The sequence below is a fragment of the Branchiostoma lanceolatum genome, chromosome 12 (assembly GCF_035083965.1).
Source record: "Branchiostoma lanceolatum isolate klBraLanc5 chromosome 12, klBraLanc5.hap2, whole genome shotgun sequence".
Classification (NCBI taxonomy): domain Eukaryota; kingdom Metazoa; phylum Chordata; class Leptocardii; order Amphioxiformes; family Branchiostomatidae; genus Branchiostoma; species Branchiostoma lanceolatum.
Genome location: NC_089733.1, coordinates 15710508 through 15729398, shown reverse-complemented (window position 1 = coordinate 15729398; position 18891 = coordinate 15710508). Strand labels below are relative to the sequence as shown.

General features: G+C 40.4%; 2 protein-coding genes and 1 non-coding gene across 6 annotated transcripts; 1 reads left to right on the top strand and 2 right to left on the bottom strand.

Annotated features, from left to right (window-relative positions):
• Positions 1-42: 42 nt before the first annotated feature.
• On the bottom strand, positions 43-13219 carry LOC136446614 (serine hydroxymethyltransferase, cytosolic-like). The gene is made up of 11 exons (XM_066445084.1): positions 13104-13219; positions 12027-12153; positions 11645-11763; positions 9870-10015; positions 8535-8747; positions 7823-8035; positions 7018-7131; positions 5611-5733; positions 2760-2876; positions 2372-2482; positions 43-1985 (listed from the first exon to the last, which is right to left on the bottom strand). The coding sequence occupies exons 2-11, from the start codon at positions 12132-12134 to the stop codon at positions 1822-1824; spliced, it is 1428 nt and encodes a 475-aa protein (XP_066301181.1). The 5' UTR covers positions 12135-12153; positions 13104-13219; the 3' UTR covers positions 43-1821.
• A 231-nt stretch (positions 13220-13450) lies between these two features.
• On the top strand, positions 13451-18270 carry LOC136446318 (protein SPO16 homolog). 4 transcript variants are annotated; one of them, XM_066444669.1, is made up of 7 exons: positions 13451-13527; positions 13869-14010; positions 14529-14664; positions 15033-15134; positions 15722-15800; positions 17261-17378; positions 18092-18270. In XM_066444669.1, exons 1-7 carry the CDS (start codon positions 13465-13467, stop codon positions 18232-18234), a joined length of 783 nt encoding a protein of 260 aa, XP_066300766.1. In that variant the 5' UTR covers positions 13451-13464; the 3' UTR covers positions 18235-18270. The 4 variants fall into 4 exon arrangements, with proteins under 4 accessions (XP_066300766.1, XP_066300767.1, XP_066300769.1 ...); XM_066444670.1 differs by having other exon boundaries at positions 13453-13527; positions 13888-14010; XM_066444672.1 differs by having other exon boundaries at positions 13475-13574; positions 13888-14010.
• Positions 16222-16340, bottom strand: LOC136446648 (5S ribosomal RNA). The gene has a single exon (XR_010757616.1). It is a non-coding gene; the product is annotated as a 5S ribosomal RNA (ribosomal RNA).
• Positions 18271-18891: the final 621 nt, after the last annotated feature.

Sequence of the window (18891 nt, the reverse complement as noted above, 5' to 3'; positions counted from 1 at the left end):
ACCAATAGATATTTTTTCAAATAATAACTGCAGCACAATACGTAATTTTAAATCTTTTTATTAACTGGGATTGTGATACATTACAAAATAGGACTTCTCTAGAAACTAGTTGGTCTATCAATTAGTATTTTGAAGATAATCTATTTGTTATACATATCACATCTAGGTCTATTCCAAATTAAGTACATGTACTAATATATGAACAAGTACATACACAAGTATTTGTCAATACATGTATATGAAGGCAGTTCTGAAGATAATTTTGGATCTTTTTATAGAGCTAGTTGGCACCCACATGTTAAGTTGTGCAAAGTTGTGTTCCAAAACTTTGATTCATAAACTTTCTGATATGTTACATGCTCAAATACTAAGCATGTTCGTACAACAGTTTGTGATTTATAAGGCCACACCAATTTAATCTTAGCACGAGGACAAAACAGAAGGCTGGGGTGAAAACTTGCACCTGAGCCTAGCCTGTTCACTCCCGAAACTGTGTGCAACAAAGTACAAAAGTTCCTCGGAGATTCTGTTTTCATGTTGATTTTCCAATCTAGCATTTTCTTTAAAAATCCTGTTAACCAAGAAATTAAATTGGTGTGGCCTAAGGTTCTAAAAAAGTAAAGCAGTCATCTTCAATTCAAGTGAAGCATCATGCTTTTTCAAGTAGCTGGTGGTAGGTTCTACCATTTGCCAAACATTCCCATATATTCACAGTACATGTACTGTCTTTACCATGATTGGAAAAAAAGAAGACAAAATGATCATGAAATGACCAGAACTACTTATCACAATGATTTGGTCAGAGTTATTTGGCCAATGTGGCACCCTAAACTTATCCATAGGCATATTCTTTCATCCACAAGTCAAACTTTTTTGACTTTGTTCTATTATCATAGTCACCAGTCATGTTCAACTTATTCATCTGTTTATACCAAAGATACCTTTTCAATGGCTTGTCATCACAGCAAAGCAAAGTGACATTCAGACAACCATAAGGAATTACACTACAAAGGAATTCAACTACAAAGGTTTAGGAAGTGTTGTTTAACATATACAGGCAAGTTAGAGCCTAAACCATTAAAGTTGTAATTATCATCAAAACTTTTTCACAACCCCCAAAACTACAAATCTCAATCAATGTACTGCTTTCAAATACTCTTTTTTTCACATGTATTTTGTGCATATGACATCTCACCATTTTCCTTCTTTTCGTGATAAGAACAGCATCAAAAGAGACATGTATTTTTCGTCCTAACAATCTATTAGAAAGAAACAACAAAAAACTAAATCTATCCACAATAATGTTATTGAGCCGTTTGACTCATTGCATTGATAGTCCTGATCGAGCTGACAACATAGCTAATCAAGGTTTGATTTTGCACATGTACTAGTATGATTACTGACTATACAAGTTTTAAAGCGTAGGTACTTTGACATATCTGAAAACGTCTATTAAACTCCTAACTGTAATTAATTATGCTTGTTAATTAAAATGTACAGTCATGATCGGGCAACTGTAAAATTGATGTATGGTATATCTTGAGAAGGAGATGTTTGTACATGTATATGTATAAGTGTCATTTAATGTTTGCATCTCTAATGATTAAAAAGTTAATTCTTTAGAAAGTGGGCCCAGTAAGTAGATATAACCAAATCTGTTACACCTACCACAAAAAGCATTACTAGGGAAAACACTTTCCTTGCCTTACCATCTCTTCACTACTGTCAGCTACTTTCCAATTTTCAACCAAACATGAACCGAACTTGAGAACCAAACAAAAGTTCTAAAGATTCCATGCCTCTCTGGCTGCAGCCTTGGTCTTACATGTCCTCCAGTCCGGGGATGGGGAAAGCGATGGCAAAAGCCTCCACTTCGGCACGAAGGGCCGCGATCTTGGAGGAGAAGGGCTCCTCCACCATCTTGGCCTTGAAGTCTTTCAGCATCTTCCCAGACATGGCCTGGATCTCAACAGCTATCTGGATTGCTGTAGGCGATAGAGAGTAAATGAGCTTTTGGTGCAGCGAGTAAATGACGAAAAAACATCACGGTACAAATCTATGTCACATACATAAGACACCTCCTGAATTGACATCATGAGTAATATAGTCATTCACACAATGCGGGTCTAAGTTTTTTCACATCCAAAAATCAAGCGTCATTGTAATTTCAATAAACCCTGAGAGTACATGCACATGTACATGCAAAAGCAATGCTTGTACTTGCAACACATTGTGTATTTACGTTTGAAGGAACATAATTGTACTTGCACAAGTTAGTTTTTAAATGAACTTAAAGAAGAAAAGGCAGGTCTACACAGCTCCAAACTTGAGAGAAGATTTAAAAATGTGGACAGGTGACTTTCTAACCAACCTCTGTCAATGAAGTCTGTAACTTTCTCAAAGTCCTTCTCCACAAAACCACGAGATGTCAGGGCCGGTGTCCCAAAACGCAGACCACTGGGGTTCAGTGCACTCTTGTCGCCTGTTAAAATATGGTAGTAATCAATTCTTATGTTGATGAAGGTTAGACATCCAGGTAGTAAGATACACCAAAAATAAGAATGAGTGGAAGACAATGGGATACATTAGTATCTTACTTCAGTTTTGTCTATTCTTGATACTAATGCATTGTATTCTGTTGCCTAAACAATTCAGCTCTTTGTCCATAGATGCATTATCATCATTCATCACCAAGTCTCAGTAGTCGCACTAAGGCGGGCCATACATTGTTATTTAGCAAACAATCACTTGTGCCTTACCTGGGCAGGTGTTCTTATTGCAGGCAATGGAGACGTCCTCCAAGATCTTCTCTGTCTTGGAACCGTTGATGCCCTTTGACCTCAGGTCTACCAGCAGCAGGTGGTTATCTGAACCATCTGTGGAAAAACAAAAGTCAACAACTTTTCACAAAATGACTCTGATTTCAAGGATAAAATCTCCCCAAAGAGTTGATATTTGTTATCTCCATGAAAAAAGGCTTTTTCATGAGATACTGTTTTGCTTGCGTTTGGTGTCTGTGTGTATGTTTGTGTCACCGGACGCTTAAAGTCGCCATAACTGTAGAACCTGTACATGGATTGAAATGATTTTTGGTATGTGGGTGGGTGTCAGGTGGAGGAAGGTCAAGGTCGATTTTGGGCTTCCTGGCATGTGTGACTGGAACTGCAATGGCGTATTTGTTAAAATCTTCAATGTAGAAGAACTGAAGAGTGGATCGACAGATCGTCATGTTCTTTGGTACACAGGTAGGTTAGACCAAGTTGTACACACTTAAGTGCAAATTATGCAAATGAGACCGAATTTGCATAAGTTAGGAGGTAAATCGTTTGCATGTGTGTCGTCGGATGCTTAAAGTCAGCATAACTGTAGAACGTGTAGATGGATTGTAATGATATTTGGTATGTGGGTATGCGCTGGGAGGAGAATGGTCAAGGTCGATTTTGGGCCCCCTGGTTTGTGTCCCTGGAACTGCAATGGCCTATTTGTAAAAATGTTCTAAAGGGGAATAACTGAAGAGAGGAACAACAGATTTTCATGTTATTTGGTACGCAGGTAGGTTGGACAGAGATGTACACACTGAAGTGCAAATCACGCAAAGTTAGTGTGTTTGCGTGTGTGTGCGCGTGTGTGTATGAATGTGTCACCGTGTGTGTATGTATGTGTCACCGGATGCGTAAAATCAGCATAACTATAGAACGTGTAGATGAATTGTAATGATATTTGTTATGTGGGTAGGTGTGGGGAGGAGAAAGGTCAAGGTCGATTTTGGGCCCTCTGGTATGTGTCACTGGAACTGTAATGGCGTATTTGTCAAAATCTTCAAAGGAGAATAACTGAAGAAAGGAGCGACAGATTTTCATGTTATTTACTTGGCAGGTAGCTTAGAGAGGGATGTATACAATGAAGTGCAAATTATGCAAATTGGACTTAATTTGCCTAAGTAATGGGAAAATTTATATTTGCAGTGTTGGCCATTGTGGCACTTCTAACAGCTGTTAGTGTTGATAGCGAAAGTAGGTCACTGTGGAACCTGAGCCCCCGACAGCTGCAGGTGGCCGGGGGTCATACCATTGAGCGATATAGAATGGGGGGAACTGGTTTAATACAAAAAAAAGTTTCATGGAGATTTTGGGTCCTAAGACTCTTGTTAGAATTTTTTTTGTTGCTTCTCTGAATTGGGTCACTATTCCCATTCACAAATTTTTACTCACGATTTTACTATTTGTTCAGTTGTAAAACTCAATTGACACCAAAATAGATTATAAAGGCCTTCACATACAGTGTGGTCACATGTTATAATTCATTTATTACTATTTCTCAATACCAATTCATATCATACATAGCAAAAGGTAATTTTGTTACTGAAATTATAGTACTAGATCAAAGAAAGGGGTTCATTTCATAAAATGAGCCATACAAAGCTGAAACTTGAATAATCCTCTTATTCTTTATGTTATGTAAACTCTTATCTTCACCCCAGACTATTTGCAAAAAATTTTATTTTTATTTTTTTTTCGCCGTCGCTCTGAAAAATCCGAGAAGCAACAAATAAAATTGGTGTGGCCATAGCAGTACATAGAAATACACAAGATGTACATATGTACATGTACGATGAATGCACTTTTGTGAACGATGCAAGTTATTTTGTACTTGCTAAAATCATCTTTCAAACAAATGTTTATATTCTGTACAACTAGACTATTCTTACCTTATTCTACAACACAAACTATGAGTTTATCTCCTGGAATGCTCTTTATCCTTAGAAAGCACACCGCATCATTAACCAGTAATTATTCTCAAGTAAACCATACAAAGTTAAAGCATTATCTTTAAAATCCACTTGATGTTAGTTTTACATTACTCAAAGACCTCTCTTTCTTAACCCACTTAAAGCCGACTTATGCTACGATATACAAATTTGGAGTGAGAATTTCTGCACAGTGTTAAGAGGGTAGGATCCACAATCCTTCAGGGAAAAGCGGAAGGTGCGCGGCCGCGGGGACGTCCCCGTCAGTCGTGGATCACAGATCTAAAGGAGTGAACCGGTCATTCAGCCAACCAGATGACCAGACTAGAGTAGAGTAGAGTAGAGTAGAATTTTCGGTCAGGTAGGACTGTTCCAGTTTAGACCGCTCTTCATTGTTGAAATTCCTTTTCACTCAACTGTCGTGGTGGGTTTGTGTGGGTGTTCCAAAGCTCTGTGGTTATACTTAACAGGGTGACATTCCATGTACCTGTCGAATCTGGCTTTGAAGGCATTCACTGAGGGAGCGTTGATTACTTCTTCTGGGAGACCGTTCCACCAGGGGATTACCCTGTGTTTGAAGAATAGCAACCTCCTGTTTGTTTTTGTGAATGTTCTTCTTAGCCGCAAGCTGTGGCCCCTTGTCCTAGCCTCAGATTGTATCTCGGGTATGCATGGGGTGGTGTCAAACAGCCCACGTGCATATTTAAAGGTGTTGATTAAGACTGGCGGAAGACCGCCAGCAGTGGAGAGCCTTCAGTGAAAGCTATGCTGCCCCGATGGCTGACTAAGCTGTGGGAGAGAGTGAGTGAGTGAGTGAGTGAGTGAGTGAGTGAGTGAGTGTTAAGAGGGTTAAAGATACTGACCTGTTACCACATGGTATCCCTTGTCCATCAGCATTTTGCACATAGCCTGGCAGTTCTTGATGACCTGCTGTTGGTAGGTCTTGAACTCTGGCATAGCGGCCTGCTTCAGAGCCACAGCAACACCTAATGACCAAGAGTGGATAAAATGAAAATATATGTACAGTACATGTACATGTAGATGCAATGCTTACCATGTATCCCTCCAAAGAGAAACACATATATGTCAGGGTAGAAGTTGCGATCTGACAGAATTCGCAAGTATGCCTGAAGAGGTCCAATCTGAGTCTGTAATTCTACAGATGTTGGTTTAAAAGACAGTCAGGACTTTTCAACTTTAATTCATGCCATTTTAGATTAATGGATTGACTGGACACTCAGGATATTTATATGGAAGACCACAATAATGCATTCCTACTAGCATCTCTGTATGATCATGATTTGTATCAGCACAATCAGCGATTGCATGTTTTCTATTCCATCTTTATTGCTAATTTATCATCCAGAAAAAACTTTCCCACGGCAAGTTGTGGCGGCTTGTGAAAAACAATACACGTCCAACCTTTCTATTTTGGGGTGCAATAGGCCAGTGTGGATTACTGATTTTCACAGCTCATTAACGGCTTGTAAAGAATTCGAAAAAAAGATTTTCCCCGCGATGTCTTTATTTATAATCATTTTTAAATATCGTAAATAGCTTTAGAAATGTTTCGAATGTTTTTGGATTGAGGAGAATTATTTACAAAGTTAAAACCAAGTTCAAAATGTTTACAAAGTATAAACTATCTATGTATTAGAAATACTTGCAAACCGTTCAAATTGATTCTAAACAATGGGAAAAAACACCCGTGCGGTGACTTGGAATGGACTCAATCTCTGATCTGAAATCTTTATATGAAAACTTTTTGTTTGGGTAGACTAAAATTTTTTACAAGCTCCTTTTTCAGTTTATGAAACAAATAACCATCTAAAATTCTATGATCAAACTTAGGCATGCACTTCACTTAACAAGAGGTATAACAACTAGGGGTGGATACCAGTTCGGCTTAATAAGGTCCAAGTCCAAGTTTAGGTCCAGAGATTACGTTCAGGTCCAGACCTGAACCTGGACCTGATCCTGTCCAGTTGATGTTTTGTTTTATTACACCAACAATAAACCTTTCTTGGTGAGAAGACTTTCAAGATAAACCAGTGTTTGACATTTGAATGTTGCACTTATTTAAATGCCTTTTTTTGTCAGAGGGGAGACTCAAAACACAATCACATAAAATAGAAAAAAATATATTTGTACTTTGTTCATTTTTTTTTTGGACTCAGGTTTTTGGCTTTCAGGTTTTTTGGACTCGGTTCTTGGATGTTATAAAGGTCCGAATCAGGTATCCACCCTTTATAACAACTGAAGCAACCTACCTGCAATGGCATGGTTATGTGGCCCCCCCTGCAGCCCAGGGAACACAGCCTGGTTGATGGGCGTCTCCAGGTTATACATGATCGGCTTCCCATCCTTCCCAACACTTCTCACACCTGGACAAGAACAGGGAAATAACACCTTAAAACAAACATTCTGAGTAGGATATTGGGCGATTATATTTACACAGACAGTAAATTTCATCTATTGACTAGAGCTGTGTACCGGTACAGTACCGATACAGTACGGGTACAATCAATCAATCGGTACTGGACCTGACTCAGGGGATGGCTACTTTGACAGATAAAATTACTATGAAAGTACCGTGGCAGTGCTCTAAAGCCACTCTAAAGCACAGAAAACACATTTGCATGGCTGGAGTCAAATTTTCATCTGTGTTTTCATAAAAATAATACCTAGCACAATCAAATATTATGTTTTTACCAGTTCAAACATGCTTTTGTCCTTATTGAAAATCTAGCATTCTCCGAACAAGTAGTTTAGGTACAGGTTCAGGTCCGGACCTGTACCAAAACCAGTGTACCTGTACCTGTACCTAAAATTTGTTTAGGTACACAGCTCTACTGTTGACATCAGCAGGTGAGATTTACTGGTTGACACACTCACACGTAATGTGTAAAAAGAATCTCCAACAATATCCTATGTTCCACCAACCTGGTGAAATTATTTTCCATTGCATAAGTAAATGATCTTACGGTACTAGCAATAGCAAACTACATGTACTACAATCTTTTAGCTTGTTTTGCTGATGGAGCAAATTGAACTGAGGTAAAATTTTCCGCAAACCTTTCCTGAAGAAGATCATCCCAGATCTGACACCACGCAGCGTCTTGTGTGTCGTGGTCGTCACGATGTCACAGTACTCAAAGGGTGAGGGAACGACCCCGGCGGCCACCAGCCCGGAGATGTGCGCCATGTCTGCCAGCAGGTAGGCGTTGTTTTCGTCTGCGACCTCGCGGAACTTAGCGTAGTCCAGATTCCTCGAGTAGCAACTGATGCCTGCATGACGGATACATGTGATTTATATGAAGGACAATCAAGAAAATTCTTTGTCACATAACAGAAGTTGTAAATATTAAAATGTTTGCGGTGGTTTTATTTTCAAGATAACTTCTCCACCACAATTGATAACACTGCATAGTGTGCATACAATGTATACACCTTTCCATAGTACGACTGTACTACAGAATTGTATCAACTGCAAACGTAAAATACTGTGAAAGTCTTTCCCTTTTTGTCTACCGCAAAATTAATTTCCCACTAAAATAAATGACTTAACAGTAACTGGAGAGAGCTACATCACTTTGACCAATACTTGAAACTGTACATGAAGTTAATGAACTACAATACCTTCAATTCTACAAAGTTGAAAAATTCCTAGCTCTTTAGACCCGTTCCTCTGCCTACCAGCCTAAGCTGAGTACTGGTGTCTCCAATCTCCATCTCCATGCATTTTCAAACCAATAAATAAAATACAAACAAATAAACGAGTTCATACCAGCAATGAGCATCTTGGGGTGAAAGATCCGTGCATTTTCACGCATCCTCTCGTAGTCAATCAGTCCCGTCTTTGGGTCCACCTTGTAGGGCATGGACTCGAAGAACACGGAGGTGGCCGAGATCTTCTTCTTGTCTGTCATGAAGCCGTGGGTGAGATGTCCTCCATCAGGGAGATCCAGGCCCATGATCCTGCCATGTGGCTCCACAACAGCTGGAATATTGGGCAAAGACAACTTCAACTTCAACTTAGATTACCCTCAAATAACCCCGCTAGGGGCAAAGCAGGGGGGGGGGGGGAGGTCCCAGGCTAAGGCGGGCAGGCCTCCAGCCTGGCGCCGCATGACTCAACGGTGGGAGCCGTAACAACCGCGCTAGGCAGGGCGTTCCACTCGTGTATGGTGCGGGGGAAGAATGAATGTTTGTAGGAGTCTGTCCGGGCATAAAGTGGTTGAAATTTGAGCGTGTGGCTCCCCCGGGTGCGCCCCTGAGCTGGTTTCAGTAGACTATCTGTGTTAATATTGATGTAGTTATTGACTAGCTTATAGAAAAAGGTGAGGCGGGCGTTCCTCCTCCTTTCAGAGAGAAGGGTCCACTGCAGGTCATTGAGCAAGCTGCTAACTTCCTCTAGCTCAAGCAACAGTCAGTGTTGCTGACAGTCAGTGTTGCTGACCCTATAAACAGACCCTATAAAATGTCTGTGCAACATACATATGTATGGGCACAGGGCTCTAGCCGGCACCCATCATTCCGCCCTTTGTGGGAACTTTGCTACATGTATGACAGAAAACTTTGACCGATAAAAATCAGTGGGTGAAGATATAGAAATGTTGAAATTTAAATAAAATGATGCAGATTTGTACACAACAACGGAAAAAAGAGGGTCCCGTGTTCGAGGAGTTGCCTGGAGCATGTTAAATGGGAAGGGCTAGTAAAACATACCCTGCTACAGCAACAGCAAGGAATCTTGATGACTTCTGCACCACTAGGCATTACAACTTAGTACATGTACAACTACAAGGTAAACACGACTACGTGTTTTACTAAGATGAAGAAGGAAGGAAGGAAGGAAGGAAGGAAGGAAGGAAGGAAGGAAGGAAGGAAGGAAGGAAGGAAGGAAGGAAGGAAGGAAGGAAGGAAGGAAGGAAGGAAGGAAGGAAGGAAGGAAGGAAGGAAGGAAGGAAGGAAGGAAGGAAGGAAGCGGATAAGAAACTACCATGCCCACTACTAGCACCAAACTAGGCACAGTCTCATTACTCGAAAGGGTACCTACTGGCTGAACTTCAAGGTGAATATTCAAGGTGAATAAATAACCTGTAAATGGAATGAATTTTACCTGTGAAGACAGCGAAGTTGGCAGGAGACCCAGAATAAGGCTGCACATTGACTCCCCACTTCTCTGGGTCCAGACCATAGACTGACAGGGCTCTCTTTTGGCACAGGACTTCAATCTCATCAACAAACTTGGTACCACCGTAGTACCTGTGGAAAAAACATCAAATCTTTACAACAAACAATTTTCCAAATGTAGGTAATTGTAAAGCAGTCTATATCCACCCTCTAAACACACAAATGATATACATGTAGGAGCAAGGCCAATTTTCTTTGAGCAAAGGTATTTCTATTGGCAAAGCTCGTGCAATAGGTGCTGCTGCACTAACATCAGGGCTCGAAATTCATTTTTGGAAATAGGTGCACTGGTGCACCCAACGAAAAAAATTAGGTGCACAGAAAAAGAATAAAGTTGAATGTCAGCAAAACATAATTACAAAGTTTAACGCTCTTAAGAACTTCAGTCTGTAATTCTATAGCTAACCTTGAAATTTCGAACAAGTGATACATCAAATAAAGTACAACAAAAGGTTATATTGCTATTTCTGATACTTACATTTCAAGAATATTCTGTATGCTTGGTGTACAATAATGCCCTTATCCTGTAGCCTACAAAAATATCTAGGTGCACCCACAGTCAAAAATTTGGTGCTAAGCTCCAATTTTGGGTGCACACAGGTGCATGTGCACCCACTATTTCGAGCCCTGAACATAAAAATGTAGTGCACAGAAAAAAAATGGGGTGCACAACATACATGTGAAATAAGTAAAATGTTCACAAAAGCCCAAACCTAATAGCAAACCTGACCGCCTTTCTTCAAAGATTGATTTTGAAACTGTTTACACTTTACACAATACGTAACTTAAAAAATTAAACAGATAATACAACAATCACGGTTTTACTCACTTTTAGGACATTTCATGTCAAGAATAGCATGTGTTGTGTATACTAGTGGACAACAGTACCTTAATATACGTAACCCAACACAAAATATCTAGGTGATCCCAGTCAAAAATGAGGTACAAAGCTCCAATTTTGGGGGCATAACGGTGCATATGCACTCAGTACTTTGCGCCCAGAAGTTTATGATCAGTATATCTGTAGTATAATGGAGTGATTCAAAGGCACACAGTGTCTATACAAGAGTTGACTTAATATAATTTTTATAAAGCCTATCTTATCTAACCAGTCTTTAGACAAGTCAGAATTGCTGTTGGACAGCATTTTGTCATTACCTAACCCAACCAATTACAAAGGAGATAATGAATGAAGCACGCATGAAGAGCTGTCAACAAAATTAGGACAATCTATAACACAGAGACATGGTATTATTGGAAACTCCGGAGGGCATAATATGCATGGTACTGGTAGCACAGAAAGTCCTCTCCTCTGTGTTTACAGATAATCTATTAATCTGGAAATATAACATTAGATCATTTGTATCTTTCTACCAAACCCATTTTTTTCCGTTCACCTCTAAACATTCCATTGCAACCATTATTGACTAGAGCCAACTCCCTTTTCACGCCCCCAGAAATGACCAATCAGAGCTAAGTCCAAGGACCAACAAAGGTCATACAAATAGGGATCAAAGTTACTGGTGCACATATATATACATTACTCGAGTCTAGATTCATGAAATCGTGGTCATGATTTGCATGTTGCAACTACACTTCTCTTCCTAACAACATGAAATAACACAATATGACTGTACAAAATTAAAAAAATTATGGTACATATGGTACATATACAATGTAATTTATAAAAGGAAAACCTACCTCTGTCCTGGGTAGCCTTCAGAGTACTTGTTGTTGAGACATGAGCCCATGGCCTGTAGACAGGCAGCACTGGCAAAGTTCTCTGATGCAATCATCTCCAGCTCTCTCCTCTGACGGTCCTGTTAGCGTATGTTATATATAAGAACTAAGCATTAGGAAAACAGATTTTAAACTGTAACAACTTCTAACACCATACGCCATAGAAACTGGACTTATGCAGGTGAGACTAGTTACTCAATTTGAGGATAAGGCGAAATGCACAAAAGCCTGCCTTAGTATTACATGGTGTGACCTAAAAGTTATGAATAATAATTTCTGATACATAATTCAGTCTCAGGGCTTGAAATTCATTTTAGGGAGTCTGAATAAGTCTTTCTCTGACCTTCTCTTTGCGGATGATGGCTGTGATTTCTGGGTCCACTTCTCCCACGGGCTTGGTGAGGTCCCACCAGTCAGAGTGGCCATTCGTCATCTGCATTGGTTCTGCCATGGTCTCAAAGTTTATTCTTCTGTGGAGGAAAAAAACAACAACTTCAATTTAACAAGGCAGAGGCGATCAAAGATTGCAGACTTCAAACCTTATTGAAATGTCAAAAATAGTCACACACACAGGCAACTTCACACAACACACACACAGATGCACACACACAGATGCACAAACACACACACACACAAACATGGATGCACACAAAACACACACACACACAGATGCACACACACAGATACACATAATAACTCAACTCCAAGAAAAATATGCCACAAAAGTTATTAAAATAACTGTTGCTGCTTCTTAATCTATATCAATAATAGTACAAATTGATCCAATCTTGATGCATTTGAATTTTGATTAATTCTTTAACTACACTATCGCACGCTTAAGTTAATTCTCAACCTTACCCCAAACTTTTTAATGGGACAGTCCTGAACTTAGGTTACCTAAGACTAAGTAAGAGAATATTAATACCTTATCAATGCCATGATGAAAGTCATGTTAACACATGTATGTTCCTAAAACAGGTAGAACACAAACTACTTTTCCTTACAATTGCAGTATTTAGATTTAGGCAAAATCAACCGGTGGAAATTTCCACATGCAACTAAATCCGGGCCCGCATGTTTATCCACAGGGGGGAGGGGGGCAGAAAGAATACGATATTTTTCATTACTAAAGAAGCAAGGTTTTCACAAAATTATGTAAAAACTGTTTGGCTGAACTTAGGACACTCGCTCAGCTGACAAAATAACACTTCGAACTCTTCCGAAATCCTGGGCAAATTGTGGCTCTTCAAATTAGTACAAATTCACAAATGGCCGGCAGCCGGCACTTCGGAGCAAGCTTGGTCGGAGCAAAAAACGCGGTAAAATTCCTGTTCAGTTGTCCCAAACTGAGCGAAAAATAAGACAAACTGATTCGGACGCCATCTAACTTAGTAAATGAAGAAAGTATGACCAAACTCACCGCCCTTCTGGTCAAAATAATCAATATTTGAGCTCAGAGTCCACACAGAACCTTTCCTCAGAAAGCGCGGGAGCAAAATGGGACGATGTGAACAGGCTGCTGAATGAAGTGGGAAAGAAGCGAGACCATTATTTTAGAGGGGAATATATCTTATACATTGTAGCAAAATATAAACCTATATCCAGTATCACACAAACTATGTTCTTCTTAGATTGATAGATATTACTCTTTATCGTAATATTGCATGTTTAATTAAGTATATTTTGACTAAACGGCCTTTATTATGTAATGTACTACGCTAAGCACCCCTTAAGAAAAATGCACTATTCCCTGCCATTTCCGGTAAATCGCATCTGTCTCGATGATGAAAACGGCGGGAAAATTTAAAGTCCCTGCCAAAACAAAACACCGGTGGAATTTTAGGGTAGGTAAAGTTTGATTCGAGAAGATCGTCAAGGCTTTAAGTTTCGGGTAAGTTATGTGAATTTGATGTGAATTCCGGTCAAGTGACATGACTTATAAGGGAAGCAACTTATTTGTAAAATAAATCACATTTGTTGACATTTTTTACTCTCCAAGCATAGGAGGGGTTCCGGCTGGATTTTGACGTGTTTTTAGGCGTTTTGTCGGGCTTTCTACTTTGTCATGTTTCGTGTGTCTCATCAAGGAGGTTATATAGACCTCCGTGGTCTCTTCAACCAAGGAGGTTTAATCAGATTAAACGTCCTTGCTTCAACCATCATTTGTCTTATCTGAATTGATCAGTACCTCTGGAAATCGACAGGGGGCATGGATGAGCCAAAAGGTGACGTGACCTCCAACCAACAGTGGCCGGTCATCGTCAACGCCTCTCTACAGAACAGTGACGTCACTAGACTGTTGCAGCAACGACAACACAAGACCAGGGGTGCGATCTTAGCCTGGAATCCAGACCTATTATAGCTCCCGAGTCTCTCTTTGCGGAGAGAGACTCGGGAGCTATAATAGGTCTGGATTCCAGGCTAGTGCGATCTTGCTTGATAAATGTCAACATCTGTTCTAATCATTACTTTATTGAGATGGCAATTTAATTCTTATGGTACTATCTAAGATATATGGTCATCGCATTAAATGTATTTGTAAGTTATGGTGCACGATATCAGCAATATGCTACCTTCTCTCAAACTGTATTGCATCGTGGCAACTCCAATAAGATAAATAGAAATGGAAAAATGTCATAACATTTAAGCATCCAAACGCTTACTACTTGTTGTTTATGACACAAATTCAATGGGCAAATAATCATATCAGTTCGATGTTCTAATCTTAAGAATTACACAATGTGTTATTTTAAAAAAACTAGTTCAATCTCTACCACCCGGTAAACTTTAGGAATCATTAGTGCGTACATAACAATAACTCTTCTTTATGGATTTTTTTTTTCAGTTTCTGACACCACTCTGCGCCACACGTGTATCTTCCCCCTGTCCGGGGTGGCGTTTATGATCGTCCCGCTTAACGAGTCGTTAACAGACTGGCCTCCTAGCGCCGACCCGGTCTTGGACGGTCATTTGGTGGACAGGTCAATTGAATGCAGAATATCTGTCTTTTATGCCTATTTGTTTACTTAGATGGGCAAAATATCATGTATATTCTACAAACTTCGCTTGCGTAGGGCTTCAGGGGGAAGAAAATTGGTGCATCGCATTACAAATTTGTTTATCTTCACTTACCATTCCCGTTCGTATGTTAACCCTTTATTGATGACAGAGAAGCTTTTCATTATTATTTATCGTAGATATGCTATGATCCAAACAATGGCACGGTAGAATAAACACATTTAAGGCACAAGTCAAAGTTCCATGTTGCAGAAATAGATGTCCTCTGCATAATCTTATGATCATTCTTATATAAGCACACGATGTGCTAATTCATTTTTATTTTGTTCAGAATCGAGAAGTTTCTGGCAGTCCACCGTAACTGCTACCTACTGACGACAGCCGCTCTGCACGGTCACCATGAGATGACAGCACTCTCCGCCTTGCAGAACAGGTCAGTCAACATGATATCTTGCACTTATGACAAGTTTCGCAGTGTGGCGTTTTAGAAATTACTTCTTGGCCATTGACGGCAAGTATGATACATCTAATATCTAGTCTCCTGCCTTTTTTGGCTTTAACAACTACGCACGTGCTACGGCGTACACATCACATACGTCGATTCCTTATAGTTACCTGGGTCTTAGCTATAGCCTCTACCAGGCCCCGTCCTATCGCTGGGAAAATAGTACAATTTGACCGAGGGGTGAGTCTGCTGTACAGGGTAGTCCGCTATACAGTGAAGCTCCATCATCGATGAAGTCCATCGATAATGGAGCTTCACTGTATAGCGGACTACCCTGTATAGCAGACTACCGCGGTCAATTTCTACTATTTTCCCAGCGATAGGACGGGGCCTGGTAGAGGCTACCTGGGTCTATCAGATATCGACAACCGTCAGACCACGGTAGCTATCTATATATCAGAAAACTATGAGTACAGTCGTTGACACAAAATAAAAACTCAAGGGAGTGGCTGCAATAGAGGCTAGATAATACCCCAGTCGGAGATTTGACCCTGCATTTACTATTTCTTACACAGGTTTATGGATAGGAAGTTGTACCTGCTTCCGGCCCACAACGCTAGTGAGTGCGTGCAGTCAATGGAAACGATCGCGAAGGTATTGTGGTGGATTGCATACGTACGTACTACGTAAGCGTTATTTATCAATAATAGCATGCCTGTGTTTTATAGACGGCTCTGTGGCCGTTCTTTTGTTCTGGTTTTATCAAGTGCTGTTTTCAGATTGCAACGGGTTTTTGTGTTTGCTACGAGCGTTAACCTCCATAAAATCCCGACCAAATGAATTTGTTATGGAAGCAAACTGTTTTATGCATATTCATGTAATATAAAACGGTAAATCCATTCATATCTTGAATGGCATACTGCCATTGTCAGCCATATAGCCAACACGTGTAAAATCAGGAGGGTATCCATCAGCTATTACCCTTGTTAAAACATCAATGCGTTAGAAGAGAAGCGCCGAGTATCTATATGATGACTTTTTAAAAAGAGCATTAAAATAAAAAGACAAAAGATGAAGCCTACAGCACCCGGTGTTCCCAGGCGGTCTCCCATCCAAGTACTGACCGGGCCCGACGTTGCTTAACTTCCGAGATCGAACGAGATCGGGTGTATTCAACGTGGTATGGCCGTAGGCAGGTGCGAACAGGTGCATCTAGTCTATATACTCACCTTCGTTTGTTCGCAATCGCCTTTAAAATGAGAGAGCGTTGGTAAAATGGTTTGTTTTTTAAGTCAAATATGATTCAAAACCGTCTGCAATGATCAGTCGGTCCTGCACTTGCACTTCCGGGATGCGCCGCGATGCACACCTGAGATTACGTCATCCCACAATGCCTTGCGGTAGCGGGAATTTCAAATCTTAGCCGATATACCAATACCGTAACGTCAAAATGCAGAGGGTTGGTATATGAACAAGTATATTAAATTAAATGCTGTAAAGCATCTTTTCGAGATTTAGTTTAGATATCCGAGACTTTTTTCTAGATTTAGAAAGAAATTAGACTTTGCATCTAATTATGCTAGACAAAAGTAACATTGTATTTGCGTATACGTAGTTGGCTTCAAGTCTACATGATATCAACTCAAATATCTAACCTGTCGATTCTGAGATTGAGGAATCTTTTTGTATCAATCATTTATTATTCAAACATACATTAATTTAATAGTACATCATACTACATGGCACAACACTCACTCACTCACTCTAGCACAACTCTACATAGCACAACAACATATTTACAATTTCACAAATATACACAGTCACATTGTTACAGGGGCCATTCCCACTGGCTCTTTTGGCTATGGTATGCTCCCTAGGACTTTTTGGACGGGGAGTTTCTTCCTAGCCTCCGACGCAGACTCCTCCCGGCTGTTTTCTTTTTCAAGTTACAATTTTTTATACTATTACATTTTTTTCTTATTACTGGCTGGCCAGTATAAAAATTGTAACTTGAAAAAAAAAAAAAAAAAACAGCCGGGAGGAGTCTGCATCGGAGGCTAGTTTCTTCCCCCTAATTTTTTTGTATTGAGTATGTTTTCGTGTTGTTTTTCTAGGCAACCTACAAACCGTCGTGCGAGATGATACGTCAGCGGCTGTGCAAGCTGTTGACCAATCAGGTCTCAGAAGACATCGTGCTGCAGATCATCTCCAGGCTCGGACTGAGCCAACATGGTAACAACCTAAGCTCCACGCAGATGTAGAGAGGCAGAATCGTCGCTTTTCTGAAGCTCCCGGTTCTCCGAGCCCTGGGTTACCAATGGATACTAGTATTGTTTCGGCCCATGGATGCTGTTTTGCCAACCGAAGGATCTGCTTGGAGATTAATAACAACCGTCTTTGTAGATTCGATGTGTGGTTTAGTCTCGATGAACCAATCCTGACTTCCATCACAATTGGTAGTTCCACCGATGAGACGATATCAATTAGTGGTATGAGAGAGTGGCTCCATATCATTGCTTTCTTGCCTGCATTTTCTACATTTTGATGGAGGTGGGCAGGGCTATGGGATCGGTCTATAGTGTAGGTCTATTGTTCGTTCGAGTCGAAAAGACAAGGGCCAAAGAGTGGACAGACCGACGTGATGATGAAGATGATGATGATGTTGATGATGATGATGATGATGATGATGATGATGATGATGATGATGATGATGATGATGATGATGATGATGATGATGATGATAAACCTATACGTTTCAGCTGATACCTTTATATTGAACACTTCAAGTTCTTTTTTCGAGTCGACGTCGTTTTGCGACGCGTCATCAAAAAAAAGTAAAATCCATCCATCCATCTCTTTCCGTTCAAAATTTTATATCTATGCAACAACTCTCAAAGTGTCAACCACAAGGATTTGAAAAATAAAACTTTTATTCTCGTTCCCAGAGTGCCTTGTGATGCAGCAGGGCCGGGGAACCCTGGGAAGGATCGCGCTGGCCAGCCGTGAGGAGCTGTTGGACTGCAGCCTGGACTCGGACACGGTCGACAGGGTCATCAAGTTCTTCGAGAAGGACTGCGTCGTGGTGTGATCAAACACCGTCTTAGACTGTAGTAATAATAATTGTTTTGTTGGTTACAAATACATGTAGGTTGTTACGATTGACTTCATGTGGTTCAAAGTCAAAGCCATGTACAGTGCAAACCCCCTGGTAGCCATTAAAGATATCGAAATAGTTCAGGTTGGTACTTTTTCTGCGAAATAAAGCCAACATTTAGTCTAGAGACAAGTTTGTGTGAACAGGCCTAATTTAGGGAATGACGAGGGGTGCTTTCTAAGGCTGACGGTAAGTGATAAAGAACAACAACATCTCCAGGAGCAAAGATACAAAAAACGAAGGTTCTGCTGCTGTACCAAGGTCGGCCGCCAGGAGGCTCCAAATAAACATTTACCCGCAGATAAAATATTATCCATCCAGGGGTTCTTACCATATTACGCCGGAACACACACGCACGCATACAGACAAGCGGAGCAAAAACTATGCCTCCTACGTATTTCATGGAGGTAACAACAAAGACCAGTGCAGGTGTGAGGTAGTCATGCGCCCTCAGTTAAAGGTACGATGTTAGTGTTGGCCGCAAGGCAAGACGGGGACATGCCTGAATGCACATGAACAATCCTGCCCAAAAGATCCCTTTACCTTTTCACTAGTGTTGACGACGAGGAAGTTAGAGCTTGAAAAATACTA

Excerpts from the sequence above, each read along its gene's own strand:
- LOC136446318 (XM_066444669.1), top strand. The coding sequence starts at position 13,465 with ATGATGAAAACGGCGGGAAAATTTAAAGTCCCTGCCAAAACAAAACAC. Across the intron at positions 14,011-14,528 it reads ACGACAACACAAGACCAGGG|TTTCTGACACCACTCTGCGC; the intron begins GTGCGATCTTAG and ends TTTTTTTTTCAG. Across the intron at positions 14,665-15,032 it reads GACGGTCATTTGGTGGACAG|AATCGAGAAGTTTCTGGCAG; the intron begins GTCAATTGAATG and ends TATTTTGTTCAG.
- LOC136446614 (XM_066445084.1), bottom strand. The coding sequence starts at position 12,134 with ATGGCAGAACCAATGCAGATGACGAATGGCCACTCTGACTGGTGGGAC. Across the intron at positions 10,016-11,644 it reads GAAGGCTACCCAGGACAGAG|GTACTACGGTGGTACCAAGT; the intron begins GTAGGTTTTCCT and ends TTTTTTCCACAG. Across the intron at positions 8,748-9,869 it reads CAACTTCGCTGTCTTCACAG|CTGTTGTGGAGCCACATGGC; the intron begins GTAAAATTCATT and ends CCAATATTCCAG.